At 39.1% G+C, this 24,889-nt stretch overlaps 1 protein-coding gene across 2 annotated transcripts; it reads left to right on the top strand.

Moving 5' to 3' along the window:
• Nucleotides 1–113: 113 nt before the first annotated feature.
• Nucleotides 114–24,889, top strand: cdh16 (cadherin 16, KSP-cadherin). 2 transcript variants are annotated; one of them, XM_018683120.2, is made up of 18 exons: nucleotides 114–164; nucleotides 378–428; nucleotides 531–629; nucleotides 2,151–2,285; nucleotides 2,464–2,593; nucleotides 3,196–3,354; nucleotides 4,868–5,064; nucleotides 9,208–9,333; nucleotides 11,033–11,183; nucleotides 12,362–12,574; nucleotides 13,538–13,614; nucleotides 15,767–15,958; nucleotides 19,633–19,874; nucleotides 19,990–20,120; nucleotides 20,742–20,981; nucleotides 22,936–23,052; nucleotides 23,676–23,792; nucleotides 24,029–24,889. In XM_018683120.2, the coding sequence occupies exons 2-18, from the start codon at nucleotides 384–386 to the stop codon at nucleotides 24,127–24,129; spliced, it is 2,472 nt and encodes an 823-aa protein (XP_018538636.1). In that variant the 5' UTR covers nucleotides 114–164; nucleotides 378–383; the 3' UTR covers nucleotides 24,130–24,889. The 2 variants fall into 2 exon arrangements, with proteins under 2 accessions (XP_018538636.1, XP_018538635.1); XM_018683119.2 differs by lacking the exon at nucleotides 114–164 and having other exon boundaries at nucleotides 200–428.

Genomic DNA, 24,889 nt, shown 5'->3' with positions numbered 1-24,889 from the left:
CTCACTGGCCATTGGTTTTACAGGAAGGAAACAAGGTAGTTAAGCATGTGTATTTGAAGGTGTTAACCATTAAACCACCGAAGGAGTACAAGTACGAACATTTTCCACCCAATTTAAACTCCTCTCACGCCTCTCAGAGGGAGCACACACATCGTTCAGAGAAGGTAAGACACAAAACCTTTTGTTTAAAATGGGAGAATAATTTCACAAGTTTATCCACCTAAATGATGACATCTTATTTTTGTTTTTTGGCACTGTGAAATCTTTGTGTATGAAAGAATTTCAATGGTGGTGAATCAGTAACAAGACAGAAATTGTGTTGATTGGTGGGCTGAGGACGTGTGTTTTGAAACGCTGTGAACATGCTACATTTACAGGGACTCATGGCTGACAGGGGAGCTACACCGATGCTGATCATAGCTCTCATAGTAAGATGTTGTTTTTTAAAAAGCAAATACTCTTAACCGTTTTATTTACAAGTGCAGATTACTGGATAGACAACATCACTAAGACAGTGTTTTGTTTTGCAGCCGGTGATACTGGACACATTCGTGCCATGCTCTGGGGTAAATGTTAAGATTGGTGTACCTGAAAATTATGACGGTATTTTCCCCTGGTATCTAGCCAAGGTAAGGCATTTCAAATATAGTTCTTATAAGTCTGTATAAGTCTTACAATCTTAACCCTTTTTCCAAATATAGCCAAGGGGATTAGAGCACACACATCTAAGTGGAAAAACAGTAAAATCACACAATTTTGAATATGAGTTTTCATTCTGGTATGTCATATTTATAGATAAGATAAATGAAAATATCTCTTTCCAGGCTTCAGACACGTGGTGAAAAGACCACTGTAGCTCTATAGGTAGAAAATCAAGGTCCATTGGAAGCCAGAAATACATCAGTCTCTTTTTTCCTCTACCTCGTGTACTCAAGGTTGAAGATGTATGAACATGCTGCCGTCATCGCTAGACTATAATTGGAGTGCTCACAATACTTTTCAGGCGTCAGACCCAGCCTCTGCATTCAGTCCAGCTGGGTGGCGGGCGGGGTGTTTTGCTCATTCATGTCACTCAGACATCCTCTGGATTGTGCAACAGCATGAGTATTTGGCACTTTAATTGATTGTATTGTGACGTCAGCGCTTCTTGATTGAAACTTAGTCATATCTTCAGTCTTTGTCTCTGACCGAGTGTTATTAACACTCTTCAAATAGCATGTTAATGGACAGAATGGAGGAGTTGGATAATAACCCCACTTTGTGTTATACATGGACGTAATAATTGCCTCAGAATCACTCAAGGTAAAAGCTCTTCATTATGGTCTATTCACCAGAGAGGGCTACACTTTTCAGTTCTATTTTAAATTCTTGAATGGTCAATTTTGCAAAACTTACCAAGTATAAAAAGCACTGTAATATGTTTTTATTCCTTATGTGGCCTGTGAATGACCGGCCCCAACACACCACTGGCTGTAAATGTAGACATTTGCATCCTGGTATATTTTTTCTTTAAGAGGACCTTCATTTAGAGAATTCAGAACATCTAAACCTCGTGCCTACTAATCTAGGCTGAGCCTTGCTGCAAAGTATTACATTGTAGGACTGTTAAACAGTTCATGAGAGAGGCTGAATGGAAAAACATTGGCAAACTGATGTGCTCAATAGTTTTTAGACAACAGTAGAGGTCTATGGCCTTGTTAGTCGAGTCAATTCATGTTAGCTGGGTCAAGTCATCGTTGGGTTTCATCTTTTCTCAGGATTTACTGACAGTAAGAAATATATAAAATATCCGCAGACTTAATGCGGATTTTGTTATTTTAACTGAACCTTTTCATGTTTTCACCAGTAAAACACAAAATAGGCATCACTAGGGCAACATATGAAACAGTATTGTCAGTTTGTGAGCAAATATTATGTGTCTCTCCTCCCCTTCATTTTTTGTTGCCATCATACTTGTATGTAATTAATCAGTTTTAAGCTTATTTTTCCTCAATTTGACTTCAATCAAATCACTGGTGGCTGCAGTAACTACCCTGCTGCTACTCTGCCTGTCCTGTACTCCTACACTTGTTTTGTTTGTGCATATGTCTTTGCTTTTTTAAACAAGAATACTAACAACTGTTTTATAAATTGTGTTCTCTTCTGTACAGCTCCATAGCCTGCCTGGTAATTACAGTGACCTTGTGGTAACAGGGGATGATGAGGGAATATTTGGAGTCGATGCTCAGTTTCTGTATGCTCTGAAACCACTGGACAGGGAGAAACAGCCATCTTACTCTCTGCAGGTAATCATTTTATTCAAGATACATTGTATGAGGTACATGTGCCTATGATCAATAATGTGTCAAGAATTACTCACTCTTTTGATTGCCATTAGATTCTCATGGGAAAGCTGCACGCCGATTCCAAAGTGTGCTATTCAAAGATGCTCAGAAGATATATTTGTGTGTGTGTATGCTGCAGGTGTCCTTCAGAGCGTCAGTGCACCGTCAGAGCTTCACCATTGAGGTGTGTGTCATCGACAAGAATGACAATGTTCCCACTTTTATAGAAGAGAGCATGAGAGGCAGCGTGCAGCTCGGGCTTCTCAAAGGTATGAAAACCTTGAGCTCTGATGTCACCGTCTTGCACAGCCAAAGTCAATCTGGGTCACATTTGTCAGTCCTAAAATACAAAAGTAATGAAAATCGTATACCCATTCAGTTTTGCCCGGACAAAGAAAAACATGACTAATGTGTCCCTGGAAACTACAATTTACCCTTTACTTCAGTATTGATAGAATTAATGACGTGGGAAACTAGAACAGTTACATGTTGATGACACTAAAAAGACTGTCTGAAGGCTCAGGCGTAGCAATCACATTGCCTCAGATACAATACTCCAAATGTATTTTATTTGTGCTAAGTAATGTCCTTTGCTTTTGTATTATATAGACAGTGTAACCATTGCCAGTAAAACATGAAAACTAGGGCTGCAGAATATGATAAAGAATATGATCTTTCTCACTTGGGCACTAATATAATTTTACCTACATATAAAACCAAACATATACTCAAATGCTTGCATGTCTTTTGCGTTATTCCTCCTGGTTTGTACAACCTGTCCTTTTCTGTATAAATCAAGAAATATGATGGGGAAAGACGACTTTGATGTAGAAGGTAACGTTTTTGACTCTGCACCATCTGTGTCTCTCAGGGATCCCATTCATGCAAGTGGAAGCGCTGGATCGTGATGACCGCAACACTCTCCACGCTGACCTGCGGTTCAGCCTCATGGAACAGACACCCAGGATTCCCTCTAGTCAAATGTTCTTCATTGACTCCATCACTGGGGAGGTTTCCCTCACTGAGGAAGGTCAGTCCCAACAAGTGACTCAAGGGAAAGTACTGAGCTAATGTGATACTTTGTTGTTTTCCCCAAAGAGATGTTTTGGTATGCATGTTTTTTTTTCCTCCCTGCAACTGCAGAGGCTTTCTCTTTATATATGCATAAGAGTGCTTTCTTGTTTCTTTGTTGCAAGTTGTGGAACCATCAGTCCAGGTTTCATATACCATTACTTTTCACCAACATTGCCAAAAAATAAATACAGTCAGTTACAGTCAGTTTAGCAAATATATCGATATCAGCCAATAAGTAACAAGAAATGGTGGTGCAGAAATGCCCAAGATATAGATCAGAACTTATGGTCACTTTTCTTTAAGAAACAAATTTGACATAGGCTAATGTTTATTTGTTTTTGTAAAAAGAAAAAACATGAGTCATCGGAATTCTTAAAATATCGTTATCATATCATATCTCTGTCTCCAAATTCCTGTATTTGTTGGGCTCTGACAACAGATGCAGCGCTAATTTGGAAACAAGCTCTGACTTAAATAAAGTTTTTAATGTGTCAAGAGGAGCCCCCTACTGGTGGTGCTGAGGAGAAGCTATGGAGAATGACCTGAGCTCTCTCTTGAACTGACCTAATACTTGTTAGTTATAGTCACTGTCACTTTTAAAGATTAAAAAGGGAAGTTTGAATGCATGAAAATGAAAAGGTTCAGTGATACATCTTTGTTTCATCAGAAAAACTAGCATTATATGTTTGATATTCAGTCTTACTGCCTGTTATATATGAAATAAAATATCCATCCATTATCTATACTGCTTATTCTTAATAGTTGTGGGGTGGGGAGGGAGGCGGGGGTGACGGGAGCCTATCCCAGCTGGCATTGGGCGAGAGGCAAGGTACACCCTGGGCAGATCACCAGTCTGAAATAAAATACAAATAATATATTAGGATATGATATAAAAGTGATTGTTATGCTGCTTTTAGGCAAACAGACATGCACATACAGTACACACGCAGACTTACTCTTGATGCAGTAAAGTCCTGTGTGCCAGTGCTATTTCTGTAGCTCTGGTATTGCCCTCTGTTAGGGCCTGGCTGCAGCTGGATGACTTTCACGCTTGCTGCCGTTGGTTTCCACACAGCCTGATGTTAGCAGTGAAAATCGGAAATTACCTCCTTGATTTTCTTTATTTATCTTTAGGGCCAACTGTAACTAATGGTTATGATTACTATTATAGTGGGGTGTTTATGTCATTTCTCTCAGATTTCAGCAAGAAATTGAAAATTATGTGATGAAAACAGCACTTAGATGGCTTAGAAAAATGGACATGTTAAATTTAGCATGTGATGTATGTAATGTATACATCATACAATTATATTATATCTGTATGTTTTTTGTGCTTCTCTGCATTTGTTATTTTCCTTTGCATGACTTGTTTCTCATGTCTTTGTAAAAGAGATTCAATTTGAAATAAAACTGACAGAATCCTTTGAAATAAAGTGTTCTTGTATTGTGTATCCTGCTGCATCCACCAGGAGCCTCTACTCTGGACCCAGAGATGTGCGGCCGTTATAAGCTCTCAGTGATGGTGAAGGACATGGCTGGGAAGGCGAATGCTTTCTTCACCACTGGTATTGTTACTGTTGAGGTGACTGGAAACACCTGGGCATCACCCGACCCTGTACGACTTCAGGAGAATCTCCCAGGCCCTTACCCCATCCCCATCTCACAGGTGAGGAAAGAAAAACCCTGATCAACACCATTCGGAAACACTTCAGTACTTCAGCAGTGTTTTTAACCATTTGCATTAAAACCACTTTTACTTTGATTTTGACCATAAATCATGCAAACAATTTGGGGTAAGTGCTGACTTTATAGTTAATGCAGTTCCAACTATTATATCACATTACCATAAAGCAAACTCTGTCAATAACCTGAACTGAGTAAAGTGGCATCACATTGCCAGTTGCTGTTTTCAGTGCCTCTTGGGTCCTCCTAAGTGACCAAATACTGAATTATTGATGCTGTTCAAATGCCATGGATCCTTTCAGGCTTCCTGACTGACTGACTCACTTTAACTCCCATGATCACCCACCCACCAACCACCACTACCACTCTGAGAGGTATTACACAAAACTAACAGTTTAAAGGCAAAATCCACCCTAAAATACCCTTCACACATTGTGTGTTATTTTAATCATATTGTAAAGTAAATCAATATTTTGATATTTTATGTCCTGGTCCAACTCAGTAGACAGTTACTCTTATTTATTTGTGTATTTATTTATTATTGGCATATGCATGCATATATTAAATAACCTTAAAGTCTTATCAATCATTTAACATTCTGGTTCCAGCTTCTCTCTTGTGAGGATTTGTAGCTTTTCTCTCTTTTGTGTTCTTGTAAAACTGAATACCTTTGGGTAAAAAGCCCTTGGTTGGACAAAATAAGACATATGACGACATCATCTTGTACTGTGAAGAACAGAATTTTATAGACCAAATGAATAACCACTTTAACTGATAAAATAATTTTAAAAAATCATGAAAATGATTGTTAGTTGCATCCCTACATACCAATAAAGTTATTGAAATTAAAAACTGAAACTCAACAAGGGAACAGCACCAACTGTAACTATGGTGATCTGAAGGATCCTGTGTTCAAATAACATTTCTCTTTCTCAAAGCCACAGAATCAATCATTATTTCATAGGAGACCAACTCCAGTGTCACCTGATGCTATCTGACCATCAATCAGTACTCTGATCCGGTTTAAGTTCTTGTCAAAAGAGATCTGTACAGGAGTTAACACTATTGTTCTACGTTACTGCAGCACCGTAATTTCAATTCTGTTTCAAGGTTTCTCTCACTTTCTTGTAGAATGCCACTGTCTGTGTCTGTCCCTGGTCTTGTCTAACCTTTCAGTCATTATAATATCAGCCATATCAGCTACATGTCTATAAATAACTCAATAGCCCTCAGAGGTTTTGTAACACATGGAAAAAAAAAACTCAACAGTAGCAATGGCAGTCATCCTTTGTGAGGAAATTCTTTTACAAAAGTATGCCTGCATGGCAAAAAATAAAAAATACTTTATTCATTCACTACTGAGAACTATGGAAACAAAGAGGCTTGTAGAGCTGATTCTGATGCTGAATTAAATGCATTATGCAGGTTCTAAGAGTTGCTGTGGCCAGTGGATACATCACAATACCTCCCCCCTCCTCCTGTTTTCTCCCACCTCCCCCACACTCGCCCTCAGCCTCTCATCTCTCCTGTTCTCACAGCCCCTTCCACCCACTGAAAACGTGTGGATTCACAAGTGTAGGCACATGTGATTTTTTTGTCATTTTTTCAAAGGGTAGTTCAAATCTATGATAAAATATATATCTTTTTCTCACAGGTGTAATACCTAATAAATTCATTCATCCTTAATTTGAATATCGGCAAACAGCATTTGTGCCTCTATATGTAAATGAAGTTCAGAATCCCTCTGTGTATCAGCCTTCATTTCTGATGAAAAATGTGTTAAGAGAGTGAGAAGTGAAGCCACTACTGTTCCATGACTGAACTGTCTTATATAAAAACCATTTAGTTACAGCGTTACCATTTGTCCCCTTCCAGAATCTAAATCACACAATTGGATTAGGTGAATGTTTCTACTTGGGGGAAGCCTCATTTCACCCACACTGAGTGATTGTAGTGCTGTGCTCAGTAGGTGGTGGGACTAACCGCTGTCATGACACATACAGAAATAGTCATGTTCAAAGACCCACTCTGTGGATCCCCCCCCACTGTCTCAGATAAACGGAGCAGTCATGTCCACAGTCACTCATCTGTAACAAATGTTGCGCTGACATCGTCCGTGGTGTGACAACATTTTGACAGGTGCTGAAATCAATCTGCTGCTCAGCACACTTCATGCATTTCTGCCATCATTCTTCTGTGTGTAAAAGTCAGTTATTGCCATTGTGATCAATTTGACTGATTCTGCAAAGAGATTTAAAAAAAACTCTTACTGTAATTTTGAAATATGAAATCCAGGCATTTATTATCAGCACTTTTGCGTCATTGGGGCTTGGAAGGTTAATTTCAATCTGTTATCCATCACATGTTTCTGATTGCCTGCCTAAAACTTTGATTATGTAATGCAATCAGTCAAACTACTTGAACTCAGTAATGCAATCTATTGAGACTTTGGAGTGGAAGAGAGGCCTCAGAGCCTGTGAATGAATGAGTCAAGGCCCTTAACTGCATTGAATTGTGAGTTTTTGCGGTCAAATGAAATTTGATTATTTGTTGCAGAATTGGTTTGAGCCCCACTAGACCTTCGTCATAGCCTCATAATCAGTGTCCAGTATTACAAATGATACTTGCATCAACATGCTGCTTCAGTGGACATTAGTCATCAGAGGTGATCTGAGGTTGGTGTCAATAGCATAGACATTAAAGCTGCTGTAATCAATATTTTCACGTCAACAACTGATCATATGATTATGCGTAATGTGAAAGGCATCACTCATTGTGACAAATCCACAGATCTCTTCATCTCTACAGAGCCCTTTAGCCTCTTCAGCGTATTGTTTTATGGCTACTGTTTTGTTTCACTGTCACTGCCCTCATCAACATCTTTAGCAAAAAGCTCTAAAAACACACAGTATCCTTCATGCCCTGCAACAAACTTCAGACAAAGTTAGCATCATTTATCAGCTAAAGAGCCAGATACCTCTGCTAATGTTGCTCAGTATCTGTTTAATGTTTAAAACCCCAAACATATCAGCTCTTTGTTTGTCTCATTCTCTAATACTAGAACTACTGTTCTGCCTTCCCTTCAAAACACACTGTAATTGTAACCTGTAACCTGTTTAAGTTCACATCAATTGTTCCTTGGATGTTAACAATCTTACAAGCAGCATAAATGACCCTGTTCCCACCAAGACATCCAAAATTCATTAGTATTGTTCATTAGTGCTAACACTCCCAAACTAAGAGATATTTAGTTTACACTTATTAATGACAAAGTAAATCATTTGAGAGGCTGTGTCCAGCAAATGTTTGATTTAATTCATTGATTATCAAAATAGTTGCAAAATAATTTGAACGATTGACTGCTCGATTGTTACACTGGGCTTGGTACTCTTTTCTGTAATTCAGCACCTCTTAACTCTCCACTGTGGAGAGACAGAATGTGCTCTGCAAACCCAAACACTGACGGAGGCAAAACAGATGACTTCATAGGTGTTTTGTATAGAACTTAATATAGAACAGTCAGTGGTCATTAATCACATCGTTAAACATATTTCTTTGAAGTTCTGAAGTCTAGAAACACAGCATAACACTCAGTCAGAGGCAGACAGCTGTGCGAAGCAGCTTTGTGTATACATAAGCATAGCGTTTGGGCAGCCATCTCCAAAACAAGGGAGGAGTGTGTGACAGTGAGTTGAGGATATACACATGTCCTGGGTGTGCATCAGCTGTGCTGTAACTGGGCTCCTCTCCTTGTTGGGTGCTGTTTGATGGCTGCTAGAGCCCTTTCAGCCCCACTGCACAGTCCTCTGTCAAGGGCTGTAAAGCAGAGTGGAAAATCCCCTTCAGCCTGCATAGTTAGTTTTGGCTGTGCTCTCTGTTCCACATCACTGTCAGCGCATTTGGATGGCTCCTTATCATGTAAACAAATGGTAGCTTAGCTTTGTACTTACACATCATGTGGTCCCTGCTGCAAAGCTTTCCAGGTTTATAGTGTAGGTTCTCTGCAACCACTTTGACTTTATAATGTAGGCAAAACAAGATATCACTTTTTTTGTCATGTTTACTGCAGTTGAGTATGCAGAATTTTGTATTCATCATTTTTTGTTGTTTGTCTGTGTTTATGTAGGTCAAATGGAGTGGCAGCCAGGCAGAGTACAGTCTGGAGGGGGAGTTTCCAGAGATGCTCTTCACCATCAGTAGAGAGGGAGTCATTTATCTCAACGCCCCTCTGGACAGAGAGACACAAGACCAGGTCTGTACAAGTGCAAGCTAAATATCTCCAGCACCTAGTAATGAATGTCAGTATCTGATTACTGTTTAAAAAGTCTAAACATGAGAGCTGTTGGGGCTATACTGTTCTTTTATGAAAGACAGAAGCCTTTATTTCTATGTTTGAAATCTGCTTTATTTTTCACATGACAATGAATCTGTGCATATAATATAATAATCTATTTACAAAGTTTGTTCTGGTCTGATCTGATCTCATTATCATTTCACAAGATCCTCTCTTTCAAAACCAACAGAATCACATGTGATGTGCTACTTTTCAAGTCATTTTCAATGGATTTTATTCACTTTTTAATTAACTTCAGCAAGAGTGGGAACAAGATAGTGAATTCAAAATGCTGAGGAAAAACATCACCAAGTGACACATTTAATGGCACTGAACAATGCCTCATGTTGTTGATGAAAAGAAATTTCCTACTTTAATTATCTTTCCTAATTTTACTTACAGCTTAATGATCTTAATGATTTGATTTGAGGGACCCTGGTGCATATTATTGCAACAATGCTGAGCATTGAGCACAGTCTATTTTTAAACTGAACAGAGGTAATTAAGGAAACAGCCCAAAACCTGAAAAGCACAGCTCTGTTCCTTGAACATATCCCACTTTTGGCAAAAAAAAAAAAGATTGCCATTGTTTTAAAATTATAAAGGGAAAGGCTCCGTTTCAAATCTCGTGTTAGGCTAAGAGAGGGGTCATTATTTGTAGTAAGATTACAAATTGAAGTCCATTTGTTTGCATTTTATGCTTGAGTTTTGCACACAACTTAAGCTCCTGAGAGCTTTGAATGGCTCAGTGAACAGTACATTCTGGCACAAATGCTCAAGTGGCCAGAGAACAACACAGAAAGACTGAGCTGCATCAGTGGATGTGATTAGTCTTTAAACACATGCTTCCAGCACATTGCACTCTCTGTTTTTTGTAGAAACCATGTAATTGAAGGTTGAAAATGCATCATCAGCCTCATGCCTCCTAGTTTCAGTGCAGTCTATAGCTGACAAGAATAAGAGACAAGATAATGTAAATTCAACCTCATATTTGTGCCACAAAACCTTTCAGGGCACTAAAATGGATTAGTAGTTTGAGATGGTACAGAATGTTAATTGAAGTACGCTCAGAAGAAAAAGAGGAAAAGGTGGAGCAGACATAATCTTTTGCTGCTTTCTACCTTCAGTGATTGAAATGTTGTAGATGCCTCTCTCCAAAAATGATTGATGTGCATTGATGTGCTAAAGAGCCACAAACTGCCAAACATGCCTTGTCTGATTACAGCTCCATCAATCAGTCTGTGTCCTTCATGAGTGAAGGTGCTCATGGAACTTTGTCACATTGTAAGCTTTGTGCTTCCGCCTGCCGAATGATGAATGTAGAGTTGCCCATTCATGCAGGTTGTTTCTCACTTTCATCCATCCATCTGTTCGTCCATCCATCCAGCCTGCCTGCCATTTTGTTTACTAGTTTAAGGTTATTGCAGGTTCCTATCACATCATGTACTGGTTACCTACCTACTATAATAGATGAGTATCAGAGCCATGAATGTGGTGCTCTCCAGGATCTACAGCTGAGGTCTCGATGCAAAGGCACCACAACTAGTTGACGAGATACTGTTTGTCTAACCACTCTGAAGGAAAACTAAACACTGTGTTTCTCTTTTTGCCTCGTCAGTTCCAGATCAGCATTGTGGTTGAGCGTCCAGATGGCAGAGAAATTGCCAAGCCTGTGGAGCTGAGGGTGATGGTAGGCGACGCCAATGATAACAGACCCACCTTTCCACAAGCACAGTACCATACTGTGGTCAAGGAACTGGCTGCCCGAGGTAACTGACAGCTTGTTTATACATTTAGAAGCCGCAAAAAATATTTGGAAAATCGTTTATAAAAATGCATTCATACGAATCTCACTTTTGTCATTCCGACGTGTATTAGAAAATACTTGGACTGTAACAGTTACTCAAATAATCAATTATGAATGACAGAAAAGCCTCTCTCAGAGGATTTCATTCTCCTCTCTGTCATATTGAACTGAATATCCTTTGGATTTGGACTGTTAGTCAGACAAAATAAGACTTTTGAAAAAGTCACCTTGACCCTGAGAAATTCACAGACATTTTTTTTCCCACTATTTTCCACTATTTAATGAAAATAATGAAAATTATTGTTACTTACAACCCTAGAAAATACTGTACACAGTTTACAACAGGATATTTAGTTATTGCATCACAGAGGTGATGTTTTAAGTTAAATTTCAGAGCAAAAGTAGCATGGTATAGTGTCATAATATCACATGGCCTTAACATAGTCTCTTTCAAAATTTCCAACTACTGGAAAAGCAAGACAGCATAATAAAACAACACAATGAGGCCTCTGAATAAGGTGAATAGTCACCTTTACTCTATAATGGGAATATTGTTTCACAACAAGGTAGAGGAAACACTGGCTGGAAGCAATGTGGCAGTGATGAAAGGCATCAGAGTGCCAGATACCTTTTGTGAAAGCAGATTGGGATTTTTGCCAGGACACGGGGGGGAAAGCACCCTCACTCCTACCCGCGCTCATAAAAAGCACATGGTGTGTTGTGACATATCAAGTCCCGGCATAAAAGCTTTTTTGTTGATGCTTTATAACGGTTTATTCTGGGAAATGAATTAGACAGGACAATCTGTTAATCTAAATGGAATCGCTTAGTGAGGATTAAATGAGAAAGCTATTGTCATATGTTCCCTCACTCAGATTCCCATTCGGTGTACTGTGTTACTGTATCTTATTGCAGAGAGGAAAACATTTTTGTTTCCTTGGCTGTATTACACAGGCCTGGAAAGCCTGGCTGAAGTGTTTAGTAGCCAGTGAAAGTTGTTTAAGATTCTGATTTCAAAATCTAGAAAGTTTGAAATTCAGCAACAAGAAATAAAAAATTGTATCTAAAATGATAAGTTAGATGCTCTTTTCTTTCAGAGGGCCTATTTTTACTCTTTATTACTGATCAATTTTTCCCAAGGGACAGAAATTCTGACAGTGCAGGCAGCCGATAATGATGATCCCAAGACAGACAATGTGCGGATCTTCTACCGTTTAGTCGGACAAATTCCAGAGAGTCCCCGTGCCCTTTTCAGAGTGGACCGTGACTCAGGGGTCATCTCTGTCCAAGCAGACAGCATGGAGGGCACAGCACCGCAGTACACCCTCACCATCACTGCTGAGGATGCCAAAGGTGAGTATGCATCAATGCAAACATACATACACACAGCCTTCCTTATAATGTGATATTTCTTCCCCTTTTACAACCTCACTAAATCTCACAAATACTTGCTTGTTGAACTTGCATGTTCAACCTTATGTGCTGGTATTTCCTGTCCCTGAAATAGGACATTGTGTTGGGAGGAGCAGAATACTAGAGATAAAAATAAACATTAAAATCATAAATAGATACTCGACATCACAGATGTGTACTTTAGTTAGCAAGTAAATGATTTTTTAAAAATGTAATTCATAAGAAAAGAAAGAAAGTGTAAGAGAAACTGCCTCAGTCAGAGGATATCTTTACACACAAACAAACACTTATAAACACTTATAAAACAAAAATGATTTCCACCCACTTATTTCTATCGCTTCCTCCCACTATGCTTATATGCAGTCAAACAAAAAAAACATACTATTTGTGGACAAAAGCTAAATTAAGTATTCCATTATGAAAAAAGTACATCCTAAAATAGACTTTACAGAGCCAGGTTTCCAATTGCCAACCCTGTTGTTTATCTGGTGATGGTGTAGACTGGATGGTCAATCTCAGGGTCCATTAAACGTCAGTCATAATGAAGAAATGGCTAGCAGAGAGAGAGAGAGAGAGAGAAAGGCAGTGGTGAAAAGCAAGTGTTACTGTGCCAGGGAATAAGATAATGTAAGCATATGTAAATCAGCTTTCATAATGACTGTCACAAACAAAAGTTTATTAGTAATGTGAGCTAACTGCGTCAGTAGCTTTGTTGACGCTATAGATGTCCAGGGGATGTATGTATGTGAGCCTCTGGGGTGACAGATGATGTGGTCTACATGACTCACAGATCAGGGTGTGATGAAGGCAAGATGAGGTACTTCCTGTTCCCTCAACATATTTTATTTGTGTGATGGGCTGACCCTGAGTCACTAACAGAAGCTGTGATGATGTCCCTGGCAGGTCTAAACAGTTCCTGTACTGTGGTTGTGACCGTGCAGGATGAGAACAACAACCCACCAGTCTTCTCCCAACATGAGGTACGAGAACACATGTTCAAACAGACACATAAACACACACACTCACTCACTGCTCAGGATATGATAAACAATACCTTTTGAAAAAAGGCAGCCCAAACATCACAGGCCATAATAAGTGGCTATTGGACTGCAGACTGTGAATCTGCTCTGCAGGTCACTGATCTAATTTTCCTGGCGGGGAACTAGATATGCCCTCTAATCTCAGGCTTATGGCGATGGCACCATGTTATTGGAGGAGTTTTATTCAGTTCTTTGTACTCTAAGTGGACAGTGTTTTTAGAGTTTAATCTGATAAGACTTTCTTTGGAGACCAGTTTCCACTCATTTATTTATGGCCAAATCTGCATCATGACTACACAATGACATCCCAGTGCCATTAATATGTTGGAAATTATGTAAGAAGTTTATTATGTAGCTTATTATGTAGCTATTACATCTCACGTAAACTTCTGTATCACCTTGTCCTTTATTTCAGAAGCTTACTGGTATGAATCAATACTAGCGGCTACATAAAGTGAGTACAATACTGACAGGTTTTCACAGCAGGCAAAAGAAAAATAATCATCATCTACAAAAGCTCCTCTGTGGTGATGTTTTCACCACAGAAAAAAAAAAAAATCCACTGAAATTTCTCAGACCACTTACAGAGTAATTTACTTCTCCACTTAAATCCACTGCTGAAGCCTACGTGAGCTGAGTCCCTACCTCACAAAAATGATTCTGGGTGTCACTTTAAGATCGACCTTGGCGTTTAGGTGCTGACTGTGACCCGTGATGTCCCATCTGCTCAGGGACCTGTGCTGCATGTCATTCCCCCATTTATCTCTCTCCTCATTTCCTGTTTCCTCTCTAGTTCCAATTGACTAATAAAGACATAAATTGCAGAAAAACATAATTAAAAAGACATAAGCAGAAAGTGTAAATCCAATAATTATTTACTCCCATTTTCTGTTGCATCCTTATTTACTTTGTGAGTCGAGCAAGGCATCATTAGCGCTGCTACAGTCACAGGCCCAGCTTGAAATGGGACAGCGGTTTCCCTCATTTTGGCGTAGATGCTGGTATGAAAGAAAAATAGGCTAAAGATAGGCAGTTACAGAAAATCCCCTCACTTCCACCCACATGTGCCGCATAATAGAAGAGAGAAAAGTCATGAGGGTTGGGAGTTACGTGGGAGAGCCGTCACACTGTGATAATGGGGAGCCAGTCTCTTGCTGTTCTATCTGTCAGACCACAGTGACACTGAAAGACTGCATGGACATTATGAGCTGTGAAGGAACACTTTATTTTGAGTGAGGAGTGAAGGTACTGCCTTTAAATTTAACAGCGGAAATTGGCTGTAGAGCTTTGGCATGTCCAGACCAATGACAGGAGACAGTATTGTTGAATACAGACTTAATAAAAGATTGTACAATATTTTTCTTCAGTAGAATATCTGTCGTCTTGATGCCCTCGCTCCATCCAGTTGACATTTGGGATTTTAAATGTGTCTTCAAGTAGCAGTTGTTGATGTTGAGTGCTCATTTTCAAACAAATGTGCGCCCTTGCTCAGATAATCGTCTCCACACACACACACACAAAGCACAAACATAGAGGTGGAAAATGCTCTTGAGGAGGTCACGCCTGAGTAGTGCAGCTTTTTCCATGGCGATGTGAAGGCAGCGCTATAGGGGGTGATGTGGGAGGCGAGTGGCGACAGGGCTGGGTTCAGAGACCCTGTGGATGGGGCAGCCAGATCAGAGGCATGGCTGCTTCACTAGAGGACATCTGTGAGTGGCAGATTAAACGGCTGTCTAAACACACAGAGGTGTGTGAATAAAGGTCAGCTAACACCAGGGGGTTAAGAGGGGCAAACCTATACACACATGTGGTCACATATAGTCACAAGAGAAAATTGGATGGTCAGTCATCTGTGACTTTTATCGGCGACTACAAAATTCCAGCATCCACAGTTCTCTGGCAAAACAGTGGCCTCTTACTGAAATAAATATATTGTATATCCTGATCACTCTGTAGAATTAATGAATTAAATCTATTTTTTTTTATTCATTCCTATATATAAGCACACGTGCATTTTCACACAGGAGTGTCCTGTCACTAAATGAGTGGTTTCTGCTCAGTGACCATACATTTTCTGTCTCCGCCCCAACAGTATGGCCCCTTTCACATCCCGGAGGACGCTCCAGTGGGCACCACGGTAACAGCTGTGCTGGCGGGGGATGCAGATGTTCGTGGTGGAGACAGCTGGCAGGTGGACTACCGCTTAGAGTCTGGAAACGAGGAGGAGGTCTTTATGTTAGTGACAGACAAGCAGACCAATGAGGTCTCACTTGTGCTCTCCAAGGTGAACAGTACGACACATCATGTAGCCTCTGTACTCACACACATACAAGCATTTGACTGCCTTATTGATTACTTACCACATGTATCAAGCAGAAGAAAAAAAAAAACGGTTCAAAGTCCAAACAGTGATATTGTGATCTGTTAATTGTTTTCTTCATCGTGTTTAGCATACAAAAGAGTACAGACACATTTCTCCTCTCATGGGCAGAAATATTAATGTCAAGGACAATTTATGGCATGATGGCTTGTGTCTTTCCCTGGTGTTTCTGCAGTCCTAAGAGATCATTCAGTAGCTGGCTGTGTCAAAATAGCAGTCACATTTAACTCAAGTCATTTTTATGAGCACATGATTTTATTATCACAGTGTGTACAGTACACAGTGTGAGGCACTGACAGAATGGTTGGAAAAGAATATTCAAACACGTCAATACTACATGCCTCATAAAAAAAGAGTCCAGACGACAATGGAATGTTTCAGCCCAATAATCTCTCCCGTCCCCGGGGGCGCATCACCCTTCGCCTGCCCTCCTATAATCCAGCAGGGTGTTTTAGGGATGCGTAGAGGGAATGAATGTGTTTTCTCTCTGTGTGTGGGTGTGTGTTTGTCCTCTCTATTGGTCTGGTCTCTATAAGAGGGCCGGGCAAGAGACAGTTTATTATTTTCAACCTCTCTGTGGGAGTTGACGCATGTGATTGAACTGTGAGTTGCACCCAGTTCTCTGAGGTAAAGCAGGAGACATCTAAAAGCTAAAAATGGATTTTGTTGCATTATTGCAGTTTACCACAAGTGATATACAGATTGTCTCTTTGATAAGCTGTGTTTAAAGCTTGTGTGTTGACCTTGTGAGATAATACTATAACTAATTTTGTGCCACTAGGTGGGAAACTGCTGTTTATTTAGCTCACTTTAGTAAAATTTAAAGCTTAAATCCTTCACAAGTAAACCCCCAGTGGATTAAAATGCACTTGAGCAAATCCTTTAATTCATCGTGTTACAATGTGAGGTCAGCGCCACAAGGCAGACACATTTCATTATTAGAAATTACATACTGCTCACAGCCCAAGTGAATAATTACATTGTGTGAACACTAATGGCAGTTTACCACACAGGCTAGATGCTGCAGACTGAAGTAAATGTATAATGAACCAGAGGGAGTGAGGGGAATCTAATCAGGGTGGAGGAACTGTGGACATTATACATTTTACATCAAATGTAAAATTATTTTGTTAAAGAAAAATGAAATGAACCTTCTTTAAGTGAAACAACATTTGTAACAATCAATCAATCATGTCAGTGCAACATTTACAGTTTTGTTATCCCCCAAAAAATCCTTCATACAGATTCATCCATTACTAATTACATGTAGGAATCATCAGTTTAAAGAAAAAAAAAAAATGTCAGAAACAAACAAACAAACTGTTTGTAGCATCATGGCTCAGTATTTGTGACTTTAACTGGGATTATTTGTTTGTGACTTTAGGTGTGAATCTGCCCTCCATGGAAAACCAGAACTTGATTGGGAAGAGCAGATTTTTGAGATTCAAATTTCTAGAGATAATTCAGGATAATTCAGCATAGTGAAGATCAATGTGAAATGAAGAGTGTGTGGAGTAATAGTATCTCATGTAATGGTATTACAATTATTTAAAGCATAATCAATATTTTAAATACTGACAATGGGTCAAATGACTATGAATATATGAACAGGGTCAAGATAACTAGCACAGAAATTGACTGATGTCAAAACAAGGCTAAAATGAGAGCCAATATTGGACTTAAATTCACCAGGAACACACAAATATTACTCCAAAGAAATGTAGAATGTTGCTTTACCTTTGTTTCATGTGTAAATAGGCAATTGTACAATTGTGCCATATTAACTTAAAGTGAGAAAATATGTAGGTGTTTTGTTCACAGCTTGTCTATGCTGCACTCTAGTGGGCAGAAAATAAAGTTATTATAATTTTAGATTAAAAAATATACTGATGTAACCTATTGAATTATCTGCAGTACAAATAAGTCAACAATACTTTATTTAAATCTACAATATACAATATGATTATTTGTTTTACTCGAGAGAGACATTTTGGAGGCGTTTAAATATTGGGTATCGCTTTAACAGTGAGGGTGAGGTAAGGTTGGTAATAACAGTTCACTGGTACCTAATTCAAAGTTCATCATCATCATGTGAAGACTGAGTAATACAGTGGTTCAGACTGACTGACTGTAGCCTCCATGTGCATGTTCTGGTGCACTGATACACACTGAGCAGTTTGATGCGTCACTTCCAGTCAACAGCAGTACTCGTGCACCCTCCAAGGTCTGCGTTTCTTCTCCCTGGCAACTGAGCAGCATGATGATGTCAGGCAATGCTGGCTTAATAATGTCCTGTTTTATGGGCAGACAGAACACATTTAAGGGTGAAACCTGACAGCAATTACAAGCTTCAGGGCAGGATTCAGGAGATTACATTAAAATAATCAAATACATCAGAGATTGATATAAAATACGACTCCTTTGCCTTGACTTGGATTCTTTCACCTTTAAACTGTGAAATCTTTAAATGTCTGACAATTCATTCAAATCAGTGACTGCATTGTAAACATTATAACTGCAGTTAATCTTTCCATACCCCCACAATGAAACTGCGTTTTTAATCCATCAAACAAAGTCAACAAGTCACAGTTACTATTTTTAGTGTGCAGATTATGGTAATCCTATCACTTGAAATTTACTACTCCCAATTTCACCTGCACTCAAATATAGTACATGTTACACATTCTAGCAAATAAGTAAAAGTGTTAAAGTTTATGGATAGATTTATTTGTTTATATATGTATATGTATATGTATATATATGTGTGTTTATACTGAATACCCCACAATGTCAGCATCATTTCATATATGTTCTCTGGTCATAAAAACGCTCTAAACATTGTTTCTAGCTTACACAAGGATATTTATTGTATTGTCACATAGCAGTTACACACAGTGTATCATCATGGAAAATTAGGGACACAGTGAATCAATTGGCTCTTTTCCCTGTGACTACAGTGTCTGCTAATGGAAAGAAAGCAAAACTCTGCTAGTTAAACCAGTTTCCTTGGAAGATAAGGGGACACAGGGTACTGCCCTCTCCTGCCTTCAAAGACGTTAAAGTAAAGCAACATGCTTTACTCTAATGTGTGGGTGTTTGACAGTCTGTCATTGTCCTCATTAAAAGAACTGGGTTCCACAGACATTCAAGTACTGTCTTAGAGGTTCTACATTTGTTTAAATAGAGATGATCTGGTTGATTTTTACGTGCAAATATAAGTCATTTATTCTCCTAAATCAAAAAAGCATATTTTGCCATCTACAGAAAATAGCGTTCTGGTGATTCTCTGCAAAAGAGGATTTAGTATAGACAGTAACCAGAATGTGAAAATCATTCATACCTCCACCATTCTGGGTTTTTAAATGGTGGCAAAAATATTGTTAATGCTCAGGTGGAAAATGTTTTCTGCTTTTTTGGTGAACTGGCCCTTTAATGTAATTCCATCACATGTGGTATTCATTTTATAATGAACAATAATTTTTAAGAATCTCAACAAAACTCTATTAATCTAACAGTTTTTAGAGAACTTATATACTCTGTCCCTGCATCCCTCTGTGAGTGTGTGTATTTTTTCACAGGTGTTGGACTTTGAGCGTGAGAGTGAATACATCCTGGTGCTCAGCGCTCAGAACCCTGTGGCTCTGGTCCGTGGCCGGTACGGACCTGCATCCACGGCAACGGTTTCTATTTATGTTGACGACGTGAATGAAGGTCCGATCCTATCTCAAAGCCATTATGAGGTGACTGTCAGAGAGGGCGAGGAACCAGGACGGGTTATCGCCACCATCCGAGGTTATGACCCTGACTCTCACCCGATAAGGTAAACTTTGGGATTCATAAATGGTGTATGAATCTGCTTCACCAGTTCAGAAAGAGCAAACCATGAAGTACCAGAGTTCTTATTTAACAGAGATCAATGTGGGTTTTTTGCGCAGATACTCTCTTCAAGGAGACACCAAGAAATACTTTTCAATTGGGAAATATTCTGGAGAACTAAAGACGGTACAGGCCTTGGACAGAGAGGAGAACAGCACATACACCATGGAGGTCATTGCAGTGGATGGACGTAAGATTGCATTCATCATGATTAATACCACACAGAGGTACATGCTTAGGCACATGCTCCATTCCAGTGAAATATTAATCAACCCAACACATTATCCAGTGTTTAAAATATTAATATGATTTTATCTGTGGATATTTTACAAATTCTCATTAGTTCAATTTAGTTTTTCTCTCTATAATGTTTCTATATCTCTTAATCTCATAGATTGTTTTAACATCCTGCACACACATACAGAAGTGCACCTGCCTACACATACACGCATACTAGTCTATGCATAGTCTGCACATCTGTACAGAAAAGGAGTCTTGAGGAAAACAGTATGAGTGCAAGAGAAGAGAAGAAAACCCAAACAACCAGCAAAGAAGGTTAGGCAAGGTGATACATTTTGTTGCAATGTACTGAGCTTGTGTATCATCATTCAGAAAAAAATATATACAAACATTCAGATCTAGGTAATGAAGCTGCAGCATCTTTATCCCTCTGCCTCCCACAGCAGTAGCTTTCATTTATCAGAGATTACTTTAGTTTGAGCAGTGTAATATAATAGTTGAGATATGTCTTTGTATGTGTTCCCTACACAGGGAAATGTTAGTTTTATCTCTTTTTTTGTTTTCCCTTTAGGAAACTCTTCCTTGTCTGCCTCCACCCTGGTCACTGTCCAAATCCTGGATGTGAATGACAACAGTCCAGTGCTGGTTGGAGACTACTCCTGGAAGTACCTGTGTACACCTCGCTGGGAGGACCAAGCTCTGGTGCTGGCCTCACGGGACAGCGACGGACCGCAGCATGGAGGACGGCTCAACTTCTCCCTGCGCAGTGATGCCACAGTTCGACGTAACTGGAAGCTAACTCCTATTAATGGTAAGGTGAATGCAGACTGGGTGAACCCAATCAACCCACAGCATAGAGTATTAATGATATGACTTATGGTGAAAAGAGAGGAGAGGCAAGTGTTAGGAAAAGACACTTTTCTACACTGATTTGGTGGGTTAAACAAGCTGAGATTAACTGTAGCTAATTATGATCAAAACAACTTTTATTATATAAATGATCAAAGTGGATACATTTATGACAAAGGTCATCCAATCATCACTGGGTTTTTCAATCAGGTGTACCAAGTACCAATTATGCCCACACACTGTGGTCTGAATGTGGCTGCCAACATGGTCTCAAAGTTGGCCATAGTTCTGTAAAATACATGTAATTATCAGCCCAAATCAGCCCACAAATCCTAACCAGATGTGGTCAGATGCGGCTTACATTTGATCCTCAAATTATCCTGTCATTTGATATGGTGTAAAATGGATATGTAATTGTGTCTACTGGTATGGTCCAAGGCCACTTTGCCAAGAATTAGCCTGCTTCTGAATAAGTAGAGAGTAGAGGAAGTGAATATCTTGGAGAAGACAGGTTGATATCAGCCAGCCAAAAGGACACACAATGTGACATTAATCATGAATGGATTTTTAAATATAACCAGTGGACACAAAGAGTTTGCCTCAGTGTGCTGAATGTTTTGAGTTACTTTGACTTATGAGTAATCTGGCCCTGAAGATGTGCAAATTGCTCTGTTCTATTTTCTTCCTGCGTAATTTCTTCAGTCCTATCTGGGATGGGAGGTACAATGTAATTATCCTTTTTTTGCAGTTGTAAACTGCTCATGTTGGGCTCATTTAATGCAAACTATTTACTGCTATGACGTCTGTCATTAAGTCATTCAAACAGCTAAACCACTTCCCTCTCAGGTTTTTTTTTTATCTCCCTCTTTCACTCCTGTGTTCCTGTTGGTATTGATTGAGCCCAGCTGTAATTATATCATCTGTGTAATTTCTTTGGCGTCACCGCTGGGTTCCTGCCAGTTAATGGAGGCTAAAAGAGGAATCTCCCAGAGTGCTTTGCACCTGGTCGTAGCCAATAATGGTAGCACCAATAATGTGTACTTGTGCCAGTATAATGTCAGCTGTAGAGCTGCCAGTTTTGTGTGACACAACCACAACCACTCATGAAAAGATCATGTGTGTGTACCTGCCTGCGTGTGTGTGTGATGTGTGTAGCATGGCCATTCATCTCAAGTCTTTGAGAGACTCTAATGCACCATGTTCAAATAATTGACAGTTCCTTGCAGAAATTCAGTTAATGACAGAGCACACTCCACTTAAGTCCACTCTTAGTAGCTGTTCATATCAGTAAGGAGAGAAATGTGATACATCCAGTCTGACTGTAACACATTTAAGAGCACTATAATATGAAAATACTTTTTTGTATTACAGCCATCTGGAATATCTCTGGATAGCTAGCTGGTCACAGATCCATCTTGCAAAAATGTCACATCAGAGGCGAAACAGTGCAGATAGAGAATAAATACATTAAGAGGCCCTTCAGAAGTGCTGCACAGCTCGTGCTTCCTCGGCTGACAAATGGAACATAAGAGGGAATGATGGTAAGGTGCGAGCATAGAGTTTAAGACCCTCAGATAAGGGTTCAAACAGCTTGATAAAACGCTTCTTTTTACAGGACACGGCTTTTACGTCATGCAGCCAGGCGTGTATTTTAGACTGATTTACAGAGATAAGATAAAGAGTCACACACTCCAGGCCTCTCCATACACAGCTGAATCAGTCTCTCAGTCTGTGTGCTGTGTAGTTATGCAGTTGTATGAGGTGTTTTTGCTTGATTTTTGTTCTTTTGGTATTATACATTGTGAAATATTATAAAGTTGTATGTAGAGAGTAATGTAATTTTATAACAAATGTTTAATGAACAGTCATTTTTTGTGTCATTTTCTCACCCAACAAGCAAATGATTTGTCCTTCAGATACTCACACCAACCTGTCTTTAAACATCCCATACCTGGCTCCAGAGGTCTACACTGTGCCCTTCACCATCTCTGACAGCAGCTCTCCTCCCAGGAGCACCTTCATAAACTTGCCAGGTAATGCCAACACTTCCTGCTGATGAGCTAAAGCCCAGCGCAGGGACGTTATGGGACAAGAGCGTTGGAACAATCAATAGATATCAACCCCTGTGTGCCGGCTTGTCCTAGCTCAGTACTTGTTTATTAATGATGCAATGGGGCTTTACAAATGATTTTTCCAGGCTTGTGATTACACAGCTTTCTTAAGACTGTGTTCTGCCCAATACAACCTGCTGACACCATATACACAAAACATGAAACGGCACATAACTTCTCATGTACAGGTTAAGATAACTATATGGTAAAATAATATGCTTTGTAGGAGAACTGCATGCTGTCCTTTGGTTTTCACTGCTTGTAGTTATATATATATATATATATATTTTATATATATATAAATATATATATATAAAACAAATGTAGTCATGTGCAAGTATCAAGTTATACTCCCTAAATAGCTATGTATTTTTAGTTGTAGCAAAAGAACTTGAAGAACCCAAAAAACAAACTTCAGTGCTAAAAATAACAGACTTTTTTCAGCAAGTTGTATTTCCTGTTTAGTCAAAACCACTCTGTTATGAGATGTTGAAAAACCCCAGTCTGTGAGTTGTTTTTGTTTTGTCTTTTTCCTCTCCTGTTAGTCACAGTGTGTCCCTGCAACGTCAGAGGGAACTGCAAAATGGCTGCCAAGCAGCTGCAGGGCATGCCAACTATTCAGTCGGCAGTGGGCATTCTGCTTGGTACCTTTGCAGTCATAGGTAAGCAGAGAGGCTGAAGAAAAACAATTCTAGAGCCACTATAACATATTCTAAACACCTGTGCCATTGATAATTCATTATAAGCACCATAAAACATAGTATTTGGTATTTGTTGCACATCCAGGGTATTAGATTTTCCAAGGCTTTGTGATACTGCTAATATTCAGTATATTTTACAGACAAATAAGTAATACCACAGTAATGTTTATTTATTTTTTATTTTTTGTAAATTCCAGGGACTATCCTCATTGTTGTATTTGTGAGACTGTCCTACCAGAACCCCAAAAGGCCGAGCAAAACTAACCAGGAGAGAGTTCCCCTGAAGATTTCGATCTAATCAAATTGATAGTGTCTGTCTGCTTACAGTCCAGGCCAAATGGATTTATGTAGCAATGTTACTTTCAGGACACTGAATTCATCATGTGACCGTGAATGTCAAAAATGAATGTATATTTCAGTCATAGGATAAAAGTTCAGATGTTCACTGACGAAAGGCAAAATCAGAGGATATTATAGATTAGTCAAGATGTCTAATGTATAAGTGCTTAGACCTGTGCCTGGGACATGATGTTGACCTATGTTTTAAGTTTGTCATTTTTTATTGTTGTAGATCTGTTAAGTTTCAAGATGCTGACTATTTACAACAGCAGAGTATTACGGCCATGATCAGGAACAAAATTTAAAGATTTGAGAATGAAATAATAATATTACAATTATCTTTTTATTTCAACTTTACCCTCAAAATCTGTTTTTTTTCTAACCTTGGCCCTAATAGTCTGTCGTAATTTACATGGCATGTACCTGTTCATTCGTTTATGATGACACATGTGGTCACTGAGCTGTAATGGTATTTCCTCTTTAGATGAATTGCTACAAAACGATCATGAATTAGAGGACACATGCCTGTAAATGCTGACATATGATTGAATCTAATGTAACACAACATACTTCACCACATACTGTACCAATTTAAACCTCTCATACCTGTAGCAATGAATTTGGTAATCACTCACTTACTGCATGAAATCTTTTCTTTTCTACCCTGTAGCTACATGCAGTGTTCCACATAATAAACCATAACACTTGTAATCTAATGA

The sequence above is a fragment of the Lates calcarifer genome, linkage group LG2 (assembly GCF_001640805.2).
Source record: "Lates calcarifer isolate ASB-BC8 linkage group LG2, TLL_Latcal_v3, whole genome shotgun sequence".
Classification (NCBI taxonomy): Eukaryota; Metazoa; Chordata; class Actinopteri; family Centropomidae; genus Lates; species Lates calcarifer.
Note: the sequence above shows the minus strand (reverse complement) of the source record. Positions and strands in the feature narration are given on the sequence as shown.